Source organism: Haliaeetus leucocephalus, unplaced genomic scaffold (assembly GCF_000737465.1).
Source record: "Haliaeetus leucocephalus isolate CR32 unplaced genomic scaffold, Haliaeetus_leucocephalus-4.0 Scaffold251, whole genome shotgun sequence".
In the NCBI taxonomy this organism is placed as follows: Eukaryota; Metazoa; Chordata; class Aves; order Accipitriformes; family Accipitridae; genus Haliaeetus; species Haliaeetus leucocephalus.
This window is the reverse complement of record NW_010972687.1, coordinates 2,583,157-2,601,268: the sequence shown is the minus strand read 5'-3', so window position 1 is coordinate 2,601,268 and position 18,112 is coordinate 2,583,157. Positions and strand designations below refer to the sequence as shown.

General features: G+C 40.2%; 1 protein-coding gene across 4 annotated transcripts in view; it reads right to left on the bottom strand.

The window, feature by feature from the left end:
- Nucleotides 1-11,817: 11,817 nt before the first annotated feature.
- TRPM3 (transient receptor potential cation channel, subfamily M, member 3) overlaps nt 11,818-18,112 on the bottom strand; it is a 276,569-nt gene continuing 270,274 nt past the window's right edge. For all 4 annotated transcript variants that reach the window (XM_010568605.1, XM_010568607.1, XM_010568608.1 and 1 more), the window contains one exon: nt 11,818-13,701. In XM_010568605.1, the coding sequence (XP_010566907.1) occupies nt 12,252-13,701 (1,450 nt within the window). In that variant the 3' untranslated portion in view covers nt 11,818-12,251. The remainder of the gene's footprint in view (nt 13,702-18,112) is intronic.

Sequence of the window (18,112 nt, the reverse complement as noted above, 5' to 3'; positions counted from 1 at the left end):
AGCAACTAAACACCACGCAGCCACTCACTCATTCCCCCCCACCCAGTGGGATGGGGGAGAAAATCGGGAAAAGAAGCAAAACCCGTGGGTTGAGATAAGAACGGTTTAATAGAACAGAAAAGAAGAAGCTAATAACGATAATGATAACACTAATAAAATGACAACAGCAATAATGAAAGGATTGGAATGTCCAAATGATGCGCAGGGCAATTGCTCACCACCCGCCGACCGACACCCAGCCAGTCCCCGAGGGGCGATCCCCCCAGCCCCACTCCCCCCAGTTCCTATACTGGATGTGACGTCCCATGGTATGGAATACCCCGCTGGCCAGTTTGGGTCAGGTGCCCTGGCTGTGTCCTGTGCCAACTTCTTGTGCTCCTCCAGCTTTCTTGCTGGCTGGGCATGAGAAGCTGAAAAATCCTTGACTTTAGACTAAACACTACTGAGCAACAACTGAAAACATCAGTGTTATCAACATTCTTCACATACTGAACTCAAAACATAGCACTGCACCAGCTACTAGGAAGACAGTTAACTCTATCCCAGCTGAAATCAGGACAGGAGGGATTGTACCCAACTTTTCTATGTCCTGGATGAATACTGTAAAAAGAAGGGTTCTTGGTCCTGAAGGGTGAATATAGTATAAACACGCTTTCTCCTATGGAAGCAGAAGGACAGGCAGAGAAATGCCCTGTTGGGAGATTTAAGTCCTGATTAAGGGTCTGCTTTCTCAGGAGTTTTGGTGTTTTCTCCCTGCATAACCTCATGACATCTTTGTACTCCTCCTGAGTTGCTCAGAGAGCAGCTCCCACTGAATTCCATCCACCCCAAGTGCTCAGCCCTATAGCACACAAGAGAATGGTGCCAAAAAGTCAGAGAATGAGAAGGACACAATTATTGTATCACCTTGTTGTTCTTCAAAAATGTTGTTTTCTAATTCAAGCCCCAAGGACAGTGTGTGACTGTGCGCCACGGTGCAGGATAGACGTCAGTTGCCTAGTGCTTGGTCAGTAAACATCTTCTGTGGCTCCCTGTCTCAACAGATGTCCCAAAGTCCCTCGATAGAAAAAAACTTTTCATACAGACAACCTTTTGCTTTTCAGGCTTTCTGTGCCCAGGCCCAGTTTAAAGCCAGGGCAGGCCTTTGCTGGTGAGGGTTTTGTGGCTCGTCTGGTGTACAATTGTGTGAAATTTTTACATCTTGCACTCCAGAGCAACAAATCAAGGTTGTAGGACCTACTCTTAGTCTAGTGCTTCCAAACTTTGAATGCTCAACTGCAGCCTGCAAGCAGGAAGATTCACCAGCAAGTTGGAAACCTGCGTATCTGCTACGCAGATTTCTGTTATGGGAGATAATTTAATAAAGGACTGGAATGAGAAACCTCCTGTTTCTACTTTTGATAGGTGGTCCAAAAATGACCTACCATATACCAGTGCTGCAGGTGTAAATAAGTCCTCATCAGTTCTTTGTGTGTACCATGAGTGGACTCGATGATCCTTATGGCTCCCTTCCAACTTGAGATATTCTATGATTCTGTGAAATCTCCATGGGTTTTAGCTGCTAAAATAAAAAAAAAATCTGCTCATTTATGTCAGTGTATGCATGTAAAATTCAAATATGAGTATTATTATTATGATTTTAGCATCGACAAAACTTTCATTTGTTTCCCTGGTTACACTTACCTCCAACCAGGAATCAGCCCAGAAAATTTCAGCCTTAAAGACTGCAATGTTCAGCAAAATTCTGAACAATTAAAACATGTTCAAGATTTCCTGATGTTTCACTATGTAGAAAATAATATTACCATTCCCATATATAATTAAGTTTCAAATTGAAGGTGCTTTCCACATAAGCAGTTATGCTATTTATGCAATACCTTTCATCCTGGAGTTAGAAAAGTTGTGATGATCATGGGTAATGCAAATAGATCAGACACTCCACTTTTTCCTCCAAAGCCTCTTGCTTTACGTAGTGGTAGGTCGATCCACCTGAGAGTCTAAAGTCTATCTAGAGTCCCAAGAATTTACTTCAGAGGGCTTCCCACCTCAGCCTGCTGGTGTTCATGGTCCTTAATTGCTAGTATACCTCAACCGAGATTCACTGTGGTTCAGCCATCAATGTTAGGGCTGCAGTGTCACCTCTGTTATAGCAGGGGGCCTGCCTGGTGCTCCTGTATCACCTGTTCTTTCGATAAGGGATGCTTCAAACTGCTGTCCCGGGGCGGGCTGGGTAGCTCTGGCCTTTTTTGTCCCTAGGGACCCCAGTTCCCTCATTCCGGGCCGGTGACGTGTGTCTGTGCGGCTGTCTCTCGGAGATGAAACAGTGACATCCAGCGGCCACTTTGACAAGAATGACATCATGTCATAGAACCGGCGTAACGGTGGGCAAGGGGGAGAGCAAACGGCCCGGCGGGTGCAGGGCGCGGGCGGCGGCAGCTCGGGCTGGAGGCAGAGCTCCCCACGCCGCGCAAGGGCAGCCCGAGCATCCCCGCCTGCGGGGCTGAGCCTCACCCTCGCCGGGGGGAGGACAGGTGCCCAAGGGGAAAGGTTTGAAATCCTGGGTTTCCCTACCGTTTTCCAGTATCCCTCCTCCATCGTGCTTTCGAATGCCTCTGGCTTTCAGCATAAAGAACGTCAGGTATAGGTAGGGCTAAGTGACACCCCCTTTCAAGTCAGGAGGTCCCCTAAATTCACAGATGGCAGTGCTTAATGTCCCATGTTACCGAAAATGCAGCTGGGATCCTAGGATCTGCTCAGTATGGTAGAGAGGTTCTGATGGCTTTGTACGAACCTGGCAGGTCAGCCAGCTCTGCCCTTCATGTCACATTGTGAGTGAGGCACAGTGATTGACTCTGAATGTATCTGGAAAGGAGGGGAGTCCCATAGACGCAGGGGTGTGGGAACCAGAACTTGTACAGCACCACATAAGCCCAGCCTTCCCTGGGTTAAGCGTGTTGCTAGTTTCTGTACCTATCTATCTCAGCATCCAGTGCAAAGAACAACTGGTTTCCCTCAATTATCTTAGATTGTAACTTCTATTAAGACATTTTGATTGTAGGGTTAATTCCACCAGAACAGAAAAGAGCAGTTATTAAATGTCTCCCTTTTAGTAGAGGCAAGGTAAAGTTCTTGGCCCTTTCTTACACATGAAAGCATTATCAGAACAGTTTTAACAAATAATGCATACTGTGCATTATTTTGTATTGTATTGTAGTATACCTTTTGGAAAATGCTTATTTAAAAGAGAAATTCCAGTGCTAAGTTTCAACAGAACAGCAACTCATGTTAGTAGTCTTCCGTTAATATGTTTTGAATGTTTTAATGTATAATTATTTTGTGCAACTTCTTCTGAACTTAAAAACTTCATACCTAACTTCCTGGTGCACTCAGGACTAAGTTCTCAGCAAAACTGAACCTATAGTGTCTGCCTCACATTAAGCCTTGTTTGGATCCATAAATTAGCTCCTTATCTGCTTTGCCTTATCTGCAGGACATGAATGTGTGCACTTTCTTGGAGACAAGGGGAAGAAATTATGGGTTTAAAGACAGCAGCTTCATGTGCTTGTCTTGCAGAGGGAAGACTCAGGGATCAGCTTTGCGCTCCAGTGATTACTTGAGATGAATACTCCAACATGCCGCTTAAAATCTCTTGTGTATGTTGCTTAAGTATATAAGGATCTGCACTTTATTTTACTTATTTATATATTATTTTACTATGGGATTTGTAAGCCTAAAGCACTCAGGATTTTTTGCAATCCCACCCTTGATCTGTATCTTGGACTGCAATGTATTGTTTGGATGTACCTAGGGTAGACCTATATGTTATAGCACATGTACTGACATAGTTCCACCACATCTCAGGAGCGAATGAACACAAGAGAATGGGGATATGGATAATCCTGTCCCCAGTGTTACTGTCAAGCCTGTCTTGACTAAACTGGTGATAAACTGTCTACCTTTTTCCTTCCTCCCTCTATCGGCTGTGCCATTTTCTCCTGCCAACTCAATGCTGAAGTTAATAGACCTAGTGGACCTGTCCATCCCCCAAGAGGATGGCTTCACTCATCCCTGATGCCAGTGTGGGCAAATTGATGTGTGCCTTACACAGAGCTAGAGTAAGGACAGCCCAACTTACCCTAGGGCTAGGGCCCCACTCTGAAACTGCAGAGGTGCTGCAAATTACCGTTTCCTCCATCATCTCAAACAAAATGGAGACGGTTGAAATTTTTTATCATCATCAGTGGTCAGTGAGTAGGATCAGCTACTGTTAAGGAGAACTTGTTTCTCCATAAATGTCCATAGTGCCTTATTGCCTGAAAATACCCAGACATTTTAGAAGAGATTGTGTTTGGACTAAGGTAGGCTTAGTTTGCTTTCTAGACTTACTGAGAAAGCAAATAAGTATACAAAAGTTTCAGATAAATGTTTAAAGGGCTGTGGTGGTAATGTAGGCCCTAGCTATGCCTCTGCACAGTGAAGAAAGGGAAAGTCCCTGCATGGCTGTGTACTTCCCACAGTGGCTGCTGCTCCTCTCTGACATAGCTGAACTGCGGTGAAGGTGAAGCATATCTGCTCAGATTTTATGGATGTTTCCAGAAGATTGATTTTTTTCTAAAGACACAATTTTAGTTTAAAAATTTTCCTTAGTGAATAGTGACATGCTAGATTGGTAGTTGAATTTTTTGTCATCTTTCAAATAAAGGAAAAAACAGGATCATGTGTTAACATTTTCAGTAATGTCCTGAGAGCATTGATATATTATTTTTCCAAGCTTGTTAAAAAATTCTCATCTTGCTCACTGTGAACAAAAAACACTGGAATATTTTGTGAGGACAATTCTATCACCTCCACAGGCTGATTCAGTGGTGTGCGTGTGACTCTTTAACATTTGGCTACACGTTTAAGTGAGGAAAGGTGTAGCAAAAAATTTTAAGTTTTAGAAGGTGGTAGGAGCATTTCAGTCTCTCCAACTGTCTGTACTGCTGTTGAACTTCTTGTTTTGAAATCTAGACTAACAAAGGCAGTTCCTCTCATAGCTATTCTTTTTCCACCCATGGTTCTCTACAATAGTAGCCTGTATCATCTGCAGTGGGATGACCGTAACTGTTCATGGGCTACTATTGTCATATCACATAAACACACTGCAGTAACCTTCTCTCAGATAATGCTTGTCATTATTGCCGCCCAACAGTATAATCCAAATATACAATATTTATGCCTGCAATCAGTTGTTTGAAAATTTCAAAATAATGAAATCCTGGGGTTTTATAAGTTTTATGTTGTTCTACAAATATAAACAGGGTGAAATTCGAGCTTGATAGGCAGAGACAGTGAGTGTTGCTGTAACCGTAAGTTCTTGCTGTATTCAGCCATGGGATAATGAATCAGGGTTGGCTGCCATGGTCAACGTTAAATGGAGTTCTTTGCCATTATGCATTAATGAGATTAAAAAAGACTAGGCCACTGCCCTAAAGACTACAAGATTGCAGCTCATGGGAATGAAAATCAAGGCTGGTGATGTTGCTTTTTTCCAGCACTTACTAACTGGCTGAGTTTAGGTGAAGTTTGTTACTGTGAAAAATCCCAGGGAGACCAGAAATACAGTGTTACCTGGAAAGAAGCATAATGACAACTGTCTGACACAGATTTTTTTTTAATTCTTTTTTTAAAGCTTCAAAGCTCCCATAGTCTTCACTGAATGGCAGTCCCTAAGAACGGATTAGATAAAATCTCATTAAGGAATTTAACATTTTCTTCTCAGAAATCTGAAATAAAAAACACCTCTCTGAATCATTCCTCTCCTGAAGTGTGACTGATCTGTGCAGAAATGTTCTGAGTATCTGATATCTTTCTTATTCAATTGGATATTTTTTTCCCTGTGTTTCTTTTGCATTTAGCTAAAAGATGTTATTATCTCAGCGAAGGCTGATTTGTGGAGGCAGCAGCTCCTGACCTTGGCTTGTTTTGAGTCAGTGCCTTTTTTTCAGCATTTTTGTGGGGAAGTATCAGAGCTGGTTGTAGCTGCATGAATAGAGAGACAATGACTTCTTTCTTGAGGAAGGTGAGATACCAGTTCAGAGGAGGTCATAGGTACTAGAGGATTACTTGGTGCCCTTTGTTTTTAATGAACCTTCTTTAGCTACAAGAGCCAGCAATGCCACCCATCTAGGGACACTGCTATACAAAGGAGCATGCTTCTTCCAGTCTATGTGGAAGCAATTTAGAGAAGATCTGCAATCACTGCTTATGTTTCCCCCCTTGCTGAAATGGTAGCTACAAATAAAATAAACTATTCCCTCCTTTTAAATTAACACACCAACAAGTATGTCTGTTGTGGTTCAAACTGGGATCTGATATTGGCAAGAATAAGGGACACCTGAATCACAGCTGATCTCAGAGGTGGTAATAATTTACAATATTCAAAATGTCTGTGCACAATAGTGTAAACCCTTTGGTTTTCTTTAAAGCTGTAAAGTTAGGACTAGAGCAGTGAGAGACCTTAGAGAAAAGCAGCTGCCATTGCATCATTGCTTTATTGCTTTGAAAGCAAATGACTGTAAATAAATGCTCCGGTAAGAACAGATGTTTTGAACTACATCTCTTTTTTTATTGCAAAACAATTGTTACAGAAATTTCAGAAAGTTCTACTGTAGTAATTGCCAACTTCTGCTTTTTATTACGTATCTAAACACAGTCTAAAAGTGCATTGTGAATCCAGTAGACCTTTAGAAAGGACCATTTTCCCTAGTGATATACATTTAGACAAATCATACTTGAAAAGCTTCATATTAGTAGGAATTTGTTTAAAATGACATTTTAATCATTTTTCTCCCTTTATAAATGATTGTTATACACTTACAAATGATAGCCCAAATAATAAACGACTAAATAGCTATTAGTATAGTATATTGCAAACACTGTTCCAGACAGCAGTAGCAGCATATAGACTCTCCTCATGTACAACAACTGCAGTGGTGGAAGAAGGATATAACTTTAATACAATTTACTCTTGTGCAGGCATAAAATTGTATTTCACAGCCAATTCCCACTTCTGTCCCTTCCCCTCCCTACCAAATACTAGAATAAACAAGAGTTATCACTTCCCTGCAGCAGAAACAGCAGCAATTTCATAATCAAACATTTTTTCCTAATAGCTTTTTGAAATAAGTACTGTGTGGCTCTACAAGAGATCTGAAAGCATACAGCAAAAATTAAAAGGTCAGAGACTGTTTCACAACCAGTGTGGCTCAATGGCTCAGTCATTAGACTTCCCACTTGATGATGATTTAGGATAATGTGTGCCATGACTCAAAGTAATACAGAGTTAGAAATGCAGAATAAATCCATCCTCTGACAAAAGTCAGGGTACTTCACTAAAATCAGTGGATTTTCCGCAGATTTGCACCAGCATAATCGTAGTCAGTCTCAGAGAAGAGAAGCCTGTGTGACCTGTAGTGTTCACCCTGTGACTGGCTATGAAGCAGGATAACTCTCACTGTGGGGCAGAAACTCACTCCTTCCACATTCAGCACTACTGCTTTTATGCCAATGTGTGGCAAGGCCAGTGAATACCATCTAGAGGAATGAGGGGTTTCATTAGGTAAGCAGACACCCCCAACGCTTCACTTCTGTCCAGTTTGGACTGTGCTGTTACTTGAGGTGGATGAAGGAAAATTGATGCTAGGAAGCTTACCCATTTCTTTTGAAGAAGATGATGTATACCTGCTATCTTTTAACAGAACTGAAAATGTGGCCTCTGTTGAAACAATTGTACATATTTGTGCAAAAATGCAAATATACTATTATTTTTAAGTAGGGGAGAGACATCACAACTACTTAAGTATTCCTAGGGAAATCCAGGAATGACCAGCTCACATTTTCCCTTCTGGTGATTATCAGATCCTCTTACGTATATAACCTGAGCAACATAACAAGACATTTATGCTTGTTTTGAAAATTTGCACCATGAGTTTACAGAGAATTTTGTTTCACTGGCTCACTCTAAGCTAATACCTTTGATAACTTCTGCTCTCAGGACAGATGCTTGTTTGCTCCGACTGCAGTCATTGGACTAAGGCTGTGTGCTGCTACCAGCACTTTTTTTTAGCAGTTATTTGTGTAGCTGCGTTTTCCATGCACTGACAGTTTCTAAGAAACAAATCATTATCTTCTCATACAAAAAATATACCTAACTAAGATATTTATCCCCTGACAAAAGGCTATCCATTCCACAAAAGGTACAAATCAGTTTTTTTACCAAAAAATCTATAAATGGAAAATGAAAAAAAGCAATCTATATCTGGAACCCAGAGGGATTTCCTTATGTGGATGAATGGATGTTTTGGTTTTTCATTGTATTTTCAAATTATCCCCTCACTGCCATTTGTTAACTGGCACTTGTGCTAAGAACAATAATGTAGCACCTTATCTCTTCCAAAAAAAGAGAGAGCCAAATGTCTGAGCACTGCTGTAGGTTCGCATTTTGTGTTGAATATTTCAATTTCATAAAATACAATTGTCATTTAAAAATAATAAAAAAATCACTTACTTTGCTAAAGATCAAACATAATGGAAATAATGTAAACATCCAAAAGCTTGAATTCATTCCTAACTGGATTCATCTTTACAGGCAGGCAATAGCAAAATGTTAAGTTTCATAGTAGTCCAAAGAAACTCATGGAACAATGCATGCATTTTCACTGACACAAAAAAAGACTGGACTGTAAGGAAGAGAAACTACTTCAGTCATATCACACTGTTATTGTGAAAGAATAATGTGCTATAATCCAATACCTAGGACAAGTGTATACCCCAACTGTAGAATAGCGTTACTTAAACTGGAAACAACAGAACGGATTACTATAGGAAAATATTTATAAAATACTGTACACCGCTTCCTCAGTCGGCCAGCATATGTAAACAAACAGCTAAGTTCAGTTGAGTTTCAAAATATTATTAAAGTTCATTTATCTTATAATCTTTTGCATAACATGCCAGTTCATCTTTCACACTATCACAACTCACCTGTCACAGCCCACAGTGGCTCATTAGAGGTTTATACATCAGCTCATACAGACATTTATGTGGAGCTATACAGAGAAATGTGTGAAACATACCGAACTTACACACTGTGACCAAAAATGCATATTCCATATGTAAGCTAATAATTGGATAGTGGAACTTAATGCTTGATGCAACATGTGCTATTTTATTGAATGTTACAGATTTACAAACAAGACCTTATAATGTGATATTAAAACTGTCCTGTAACGTTCACTAATATTACCACATGTCACAAATATACTGGTTTATATATGGGAGATATGTATATATGTGTATATATATATCTATTTCATAAGCTATCCTTTGATACAGAATATGTCATATGGCACATGCTATAGCTACATGATGATGGATGATAAAACTTCTACTCTAACTACATGGTCATAATATCAGGAGTGGGAAATCTGTTCCCATTGCAAGGAATGGGTGTTTTACCATCAAATTCAAAAAGGAGCAGTTTGATGCAATGTGTAAAAAACAAGTGAAGATAAAATAATCTAACATCCATCATAATATATTCTATAGACACCACATTGTAGAATAAATGGGAAACATTCAGGAAAAGTAGTGTTCTGATATCTTGCAATCACACTTTTAACATCTGAATTTACATTTTATATATAATGGCAAATTTTAAGAGGTAAATAAAGTGTCCTGTTTCATTTTACCTGGAATGTGTGCTCCAGATCAATAAAGTGCTGTATTCTAAACATTTATACAGCTTCTGGGTTTGGCAAATTCCTTTACCCTGACAAACTAAGCAATGAAATCTACCCCAGAGGACAGCCCTATGCCTTAATTCACTAAACGCTGTTGAGGAATTTCTAATGAATCTGAAGTTCCTCTAGAGTAGGCCAGTAATATGGTGAAGGTGGAAGAGTCCATGAACAGTTTTAGCAGACATTCTTAAAAGTAGCAAAGAAAACAAAGTGAGAATATCCCCCTCTACTCACCAAGGATAGATAGATTTGGAGAAGCCTTAGGAAAAGGCTGCTAACAAAAGTTGGCACATTTGAAGCAGATTGTTAAACACCAGTTCCTTTGCCCCTGGGCGTTTTGCTATTGTTCAACAATCAGCCTGTCACAAGCATGCTTCATAATGCACAGAAAGGTTTTTGACCTTTCTCGGTGTTGCCATGTGACCGTAACGCTGCACATGGACTGCAAGGCAATTGCATAAACACGGTGTCTTGGTGGAATTTAGCACATTGAAAGCCTGATCAAATAGAAGAAAGCAAGGAACACGTTGGTCCAGGAAGTATGAAACGCATTGTGCTTAAAGTCCCCATGCTGCATTTCTTTATTTCCTGAACTTTCCCACGTAGTGACTCAGTACCTAAATGTTTTCACCTTCTTTGCCTCTTTTCTTGAGGCTGATGATAATTTTTATGTCTGTGTTTGTTGCCTTTCAGACTTAGCTCTCGTACAGTGCTCAGAGTCTCCCAGGGTGAGATCCCAGTGAGAAAACGTCAGCCTGCATTTTCAAAGCTGCCTTAGAGATTTGGAAGATAATTCCCATTTAAATAATGGGAAGTATGTACCCCACTCACATGTATTCATTTTTGATAACAAAAAGGAGCTGGTTCTACACAGGTGTTGGTCATTGTAGAGATGTTTTAATTTTTAATAGCACTAGCTTCAAATCTTTACAAGCTTTAAAGTTGTGCCTTCATAAAGGATGTGAAATTTTGATCCAGTTGCAGTTTATACTTCTCCACCCTTTTCCTATCTTCTGCATGCCCTTCTACCTGTGACCACTGTGATATCTTCTCATGAGAAGTTTGAAACTCTGGTTGACTTTGTGGACCCTTGGAACATGGATGGGGTCAGTGGAGTTATGACTGTCTTCAACCAAAGCCTGTAACTGCACTACCGTTCAGATATACTTTCTCCTACTAAAATGCACATTGTGAGATATGCTGCTGAACGGTGGAAGCCTAGTCGCAACCGCTGGCTTTTGCTGTTTACAGAAACCTGCAGTTTCACTTTGGTTAACTTACCTTGAAAGCACATGTACTTTTTAGTGTTTTCCAGTCCTCTGCCAAGAACACTTTCCCTTAAGCAACTTCAGTCTAATTGCATTAATCTGGATTCAGACTGCTTGATAAATCTTGTATATTTTGAAATGTTCAAATACAGCCATGTCCTCATGAAAAAAAAAAAAAGGTGTATATTTTTAGTGAGGGAATGATGTGAAAAATCGGCAGCTGAAATGGAACAGCAAGAAGACCCTGGTAGCAGCCTGGTGGATAAATCTCCCCAATTTGTATACATAATGAAACGGAGCAGTGAGAACCTGACAATATTACTGTGCTCTGCTCTCATTACCCTGTTCTTACTGTTCCATCACATGCTTTGATTTAGTGAGACAACATATTGATGACAAATGTGGTAAAAAAATAAATATATACTATTCCGCTTAATTACATTCATCCTGAGCTTGCTCAGCTGTGCTAGAATCTAGAATGCCTGTTTTATACAGGAAATCACCTGATACTTTAACATAAATTCTTCCTCCATGTACTGTTTTGCAGTACAAAAGGCATTTCATCTCCCTTTCTGCTCTCGAAAATATAAACTTTTTGTGGCACTAGAAGCTGATACAAAAAAAGACAAGTGAACGTTATGGTTGTTATCTTGTTCATCTTTCTTCATTTCCACAAGTGTGGGATGCAAGGGATTTGGGAGACTTTAGGTTTGTTTGCTGCCAGTTCCTACAGAAATAACAAATGCTTTTCATCAGTCATCACAACAGTGAAACAGATGAAAAAGAAGTCGTGATTGAAGTTTAGAACATCTAATTTGTACATCTCTTTTTGCCAGTTAATTCCTGCATCCTAAAAACTTGAATAATGATCAAAGATCTTAGGATGCCTTCTAATAAAAGGCAGATTTCTGAATCTGCTCATTTTTTTCTTGTGACTTCATAAAGGGGGCTGTTATTCCTGTTGTTTACTGAAGTCTTTGTAAAGCTTTCATCCCTCCCTTTTTCCTTAAGTGCAAATGTCCACTGGGTCAAGATGCAGTAACTCAGTGGGCCGTGCTGAGACTGACAATGTGCTCCCTTGACCGGTGGCTAATGCCAACTGGAGTTGACAAGGGGTGACGTGAGGTTTTTTTTTTTAATTCTAAGAAAAATGGACTGGAGAGCAGATGACCCTTAGACTGCTGGTGAGCTTTGTCTAGGCCTAGCTGTGCTTGCTTTCGAAGCTGCGGAAGGCTCCTGTTCTTGACAGTCTCCTCATGGACAGGTTGTCTCCTCTGCTCTCTGGCCTTGAAGACTTACTCCTCTGGAAGGGGTTTCGCAGGCCTGTTGTGTTTCGCTGTCTGTCAAGTTTGTCACTGATAGAGTAGCTCTTCCGTGTGTGCTGTGCATACAACATGTTAGACTCCTCCGCAGAGTAGCTGTTGGCCCGCTCTATTTTTGGAAGTGGGATGCTGTTGGCCAGAGTTCTTGTAGCAGTGCTGTCTTGAGGAGGTAACAGGACCCCCTTCTTGTCTTTGGACTCAATATCCTCATGATCAGAGCTTGGGTGGCTTAGTTCAGCTTCTCTCTCTGGGTGGCAGCATCCCAAGTCTTCCACTTTTCCCCCAAGACTTCCAGGGAAACTGGCCCTCTCTGCGATGGCCTGGGGAGCGCTCACGCACCTTGTGTCTATGCAGTCCGTAATACTTGTGTACTCTGCTGTTTTGACTGGGACACCAAGACTGCTGAAGTAACTTCGAGATGGAGAGAACATAAAACTGTGAGATTTCACAATTGGCGTTTCCTCCAGAATAAATGGAGTTGTAGCCAGATAACGACTGCTTTTAGATCGCTCTAAAGTGTGATACAAGGGAGGGTCTGAATCCCAGGGGATTTGGCAATCTGTGATTTGTGAATAGTCTGAAGAAAATGCTCTTGTTTCTATTCCAGACGTTTCCTCGTAATCAAGACTCCTGCCAGAAATTTTTTCTCCAGGTGTACCGCTAACGTATGCACTGTTAGCTAAAATGGAAGAGGCTATGTGAGCCTGCAGAGCTGCATCTCCGGTACCAAGAATGTTTATGGAGCTGTCGAGAGGCTCTGTGTCAGAATGCATCTCATCCATGGCAGAAACGTAGATGTCTATACAAGATGAAGGCCTTCTGGAGTCTGGGGCAATCGACAACGTGCTGGTGGGGGCTAAGGGAACCTTTCCTTCTTTTGCTATCGAGTGGGAACTGATAGCCCGATGCAGGCTTGGAGATCTTTCCTTAAAAATGCTTTCAAACTTTTCCAGCCCACACTTGTCCTTCATATTTGTTGCATAGAAAGAGTGGCTTCGCATGCGGGGTGTGATTGTAGGAGATGTTGGGGACATGGACTCCTCTCCTGTGGGATCTATGCTCTCTTGAAGCTTGTAAGTGTTTCCTTCCTGACTATTGAAGCTACTCTGCCTCACAATGTAGGCTGCATCAGTACAGTCAGATGAAGTCCTGGATCGTATCTTGGTTGTCTCACCTCTGTCTATGCCGGTCAGTTTTTCTAAGGCGGTCACCATTCGTCCCATCATATCTTCCAGCTGAGCAAGCCTGATGTCAACGGTCTGCAGAGAGGCTTTCATGCAGTGCTCTCGCTCATTTACTTCTTCCAGTCGCATGGCCATGTTCTCTACCCTTAAAAAGGGAAGAATTAAACAGGTTAATTTCTACAAAGCAGTGGTGTTCAGCTAATAGGTCACCAAAACAAATGGGAACAAAGAGGCCTTAAAATTCAAAGCCAGTCTATGCCACCTCATCTGCTTCAAAACCCTGCTAAAAGAGGTTTAGCAAACAAATACTACTCGCTTATGAAACTGCTCCAGTGGGTTAAACCAGGGGTGTCTGCTGCATAACATAGAGGGGGTTTTGGGTGTGCCCTATCCCAGGGACAGGGGTTATTACAGAAATGTTGCTATGATTTGCTGCCTTTCTGCTGACAAAACTTCTAATTAGATTGTTATGAATGAATAACGCTTAGAGCAGACACCACATGACATTGTCCCCAGTTGTGCCACAGGCAGGACCACCACAGTTAACTGCAGAACTAAATGAAGTAATGCAAATGGTCAATATGCCATAGAAGGCGGGTAACATCCCATTTTTTTTTCTGGTGTTCGCCCCAGATTTACACCAGCTAGTGCTATGTCGACCTAAGGAGATAGTCTCTTTGTCATCTGATTAATTTTTAGCTCACATATTTAGAAAAAAAAATGTATCAGCTATTGTATTGATGTAGGTAGTATCAAGTAAAGTATGCATAAAAACTGCAGGGAGGAGAACACTGATCAAACCAAATACAGCCTACGATAGGGTACACACACTAAGATTGCTCCATTACTGTGATTGTGCTTTGGGTAGTCTGTGTAATAGTTCAGGGATTGAAATGATGGATTTTAAAGTTATTTATTAGCTACCTATCATGATATATAAATAAAAAGTTATATTAAGGTATTAATAGGTAATAATTGAATGTGTGATCCTAATTTAAACTTCAGTATTTCTGTTCTACACTGTTGATCTGTCTCATTTTAAAATGTTTTTGACTTTAAGGTGAATTGTGTACTAATTTATGCCTGTGGCTTTCATCCATTTCAGTTTTCTGGCTTCTACAACATCTCTACTGAAGTATTTACATGGAGTCCTCTAATTTTACACAATGAAATTGCCTTTAGCAGATATGAAATTTCTTATCATAATTTTTTCCTCTGGTTGTAGTCCCAAGGGTAGAGCAGGGACCTCCATTATCTGCCAAAGTAGTATTAAAAGCAACACATTTATATAGCTACATTTGTCTGATTTTTAAGGTTATAGTTCAGGTTTTCCCCATTCCTGTAGACACTGAAAAATGAACAGAGAAGTGACAAACACCAAATGGCAGGATTTCCACACTTTTCTCTTCACAAGTCTCTTGGTCTCTGCCTGTTAGTGCAATTCATACTCAGAAGCTAATAGGTGCCCCGTCAATCATAGCCAGGATTTCTGATGAGATGAATATCATCTTCTAATACTGCTAATTGAATTTCCAACAGGACGAGTCAACTGGAACTGGCAACACCATAAACACTCTTACTTGCCCAGAAGGAAACCAGATTTTAGCAGTGAATGAGTATTGGGGAGCATTAATGCCTTGTTAATTAATGCACAGAACGTTAGCTGGTGAAACACTGAGGTCTGACTAGCTTGTGGTGATGAGCAACAGCAACCTGCCCGTACAAGAGAGGAGAGGGAGGAGTGTGACACTACTCCCTACAGCAAGTCTCACATTCTTGTGAAATATGGTTTTTTTCTGTTGAAGATCGTGAGTTTTGAGAGCACAAACACAGCAAATCAAATTTGAAGCATTAACTGTATTGCTGTCATCAGATTTCAATAGATGAATGAACAAGTAGTCACTGCTAAGAAATTAACCAGCAGTTTCAAAGAATCTCATTCTACTCATCTTATTATCATTTAGGCACCAGTCTACCTCTAGTTTTACCAACTTCTCCAACAAAACAGATTAATATTATTGCAAGCACAGGATATAACTCCATAGTGACTGAGCAGTTTATATGGGAAGCAGTTAAATTTTCCCTCATGTTATTAGTTATCTGAACTGCTATTTTATAAAAATAATTATACTTTTGAAATTTTTATCAGCTAATAAGTGAGTGCCTCATCACACATTCATATTCTGTAACAACTGCTCCAAGATCATGAACAGATATAACATCACAATTTTAGGGCTGTCAGACATATGGAACAATTTGAGAAATCTCTTGGATTTTACTTGAGGATGCTTAGACTACAACCAACAAAAAAATTTACCCCAGCAACAGTTACCCAAGAACTGCAATGAATTTATAATATTCTGTGAAGCTTACTGGATAGTCTTGGTTATTTTTTTTTTCTTTTTTTTTCTTGCTTTGAGAGATGTACACAAGTGAAATGATTTTTAATACAAACATAGACAGTTGAATTATTGCACTTCGTTACATATTAGTATCTGGAATGTTAGCAGAACTGTCCATAGTGAGATCAGTTTTACATCCTGCATTCATGTGAGGGCTGAGCAATGCACAACTAATGCATCCCAGGAGGAACCTAGAGTCATACCTTCATGTATTTGTCCTGCCTTCCCTGAACATGATCTATTAGCTACTGCCAGAGGCACAGAGTCTAACACTGGTGGTATTACTGGCCAAGATGAAGAGAAAATTTTGAGTTACATGGTTTGTTGGTTGCTATGGAAGTAATCACAGCTGTGATTGGATTGATAGTAGTAGGAAATTTATACAGAAACTCAACAAGATAAGGATAGTGCAGTCTGGCTTCAGAAACCAGGGGTAACCAGAGATGTGCATAGATAACTGAGAAGTACATACATGTATTTACACAGGATGGGCCCTGGCTATATAATTTTATTCACAAAAAGAAAGCTTGAGTGATGATGATCTCCAAACCCAAAGCTATTAGCTGAATAGTCACCTTTTTTAACATATATTGCATATGGCCACTCCCAGATTTTTTAACAAATATTATTATTTTAATTAGTGATATTCTCTCATATTAATTTGATGTTCAGTTCTGCAATCATTCATCACACAGAACAGCACCATGCTCTGTGAGTAATCCTACTATAAACATGATAAAATCATATCAGCCAAACACTGTGGACAGAAGAGGATATGTTCTGGAGAAATACAGTCAAAATCTAGTTCTTAAAATGTTTTAATAAGTGAAATTTTCTATTTTCCTATATTGTTGGATGATCTTGCACTCAGTGAATAGACAGCTAGACCTGTATTTCAGGAACAGTTTTGAATGAAAACACTATTTCAAGATAAGAATGCCCAAGTTTTGCTTTGGATTTTTTTTCTATCTGCATTGGAGATACCTTTTGGCAAATATCACAATATCCATGCATGATGCCTCCATTGCACCTGTGCTTTTCCTTACAGCAAGATTTATCCAGTGTATGAGAAGGTGCCAAGCCATCCTAGCAGATGGGAATGAGAACAGAAAAGGAGGTGGCTACGTGTAAAATGTGCATCAAGTGTGTTCAGCTGAATCTCAAAAATTTGTAACAGTGAAACAAACATTGACTATCTGAGGACAATATTCAGTAACCAGGAAAAAAATAAAAGGTCAGAACTGGGAACCTGGCAAAGATTTTATTTTACCTGTGACAAGCCTTTTTAATTATGATTTGGGAGATGATGGCTTTTGCTGGCATTCATTTTGATTTTATTTATTTTTAACCTTTGCATATCAGTTCATCAATAATTTAATTGAAGTAATGATTTAATGGGAGTAAGGCACTCTTTTCAGAAGTAGGCCTCTTAATTGAATGCTAGAATTAGGTTCACAACTTCTTTTGTGGACCTATGTCCTTTTTTAAGGCATCATTTATACTTCAAAATCCTTTTCAACTGCCAGAAGGACTATAGACACTGAAAGTCACTTACAGGGGCATCCACCCTGCTTGTTATTGGCAACTGTAGAATGGTTTTATTTAAATAAACTGTAGCAGTTCCCAGGCCTGTAACAGGCTACTGGTACTTTGCCTGACGTCTTTTGGTGAAGCATTGCTGATGCAAGCAGCCAGCCAATTTTCCCAGGTGCTGTGGTTTCTGCAGGCTAAGGACGTTGGCTTGTCCTGGCTGTGTTCCCATCTGGAGCCTAAGACCACTTAACTCCTTGTGACCACAGATTTGCCATTGGATTCACAGACCTTTCCTAATGTCACTCTGCATGTGTGGCCGGATCCGGTAGGCTCAGTAGTGGCCCTTTTACCAACCTAAACCTATTTCTGTGCACTTCAGCCTGCCATCTGTGAAATCAGGATACTAACTATGTCTTCATTCACATGGATGCTGTTAGTGCAATTGCACTGCAGACTATAAAGCATTAAGGTGCTGTAGTAATGGACACCATATAGTACCGAGGATGACATAATAAGATCTACTCCAACCAGCTTATCTGCTCTTTAAATACTGCTAGGATGTGACCCTGCACCATTTGGAATCAAGGAGAGGTTTTGCATGGGGTTTGAAAGAGTCGAGAC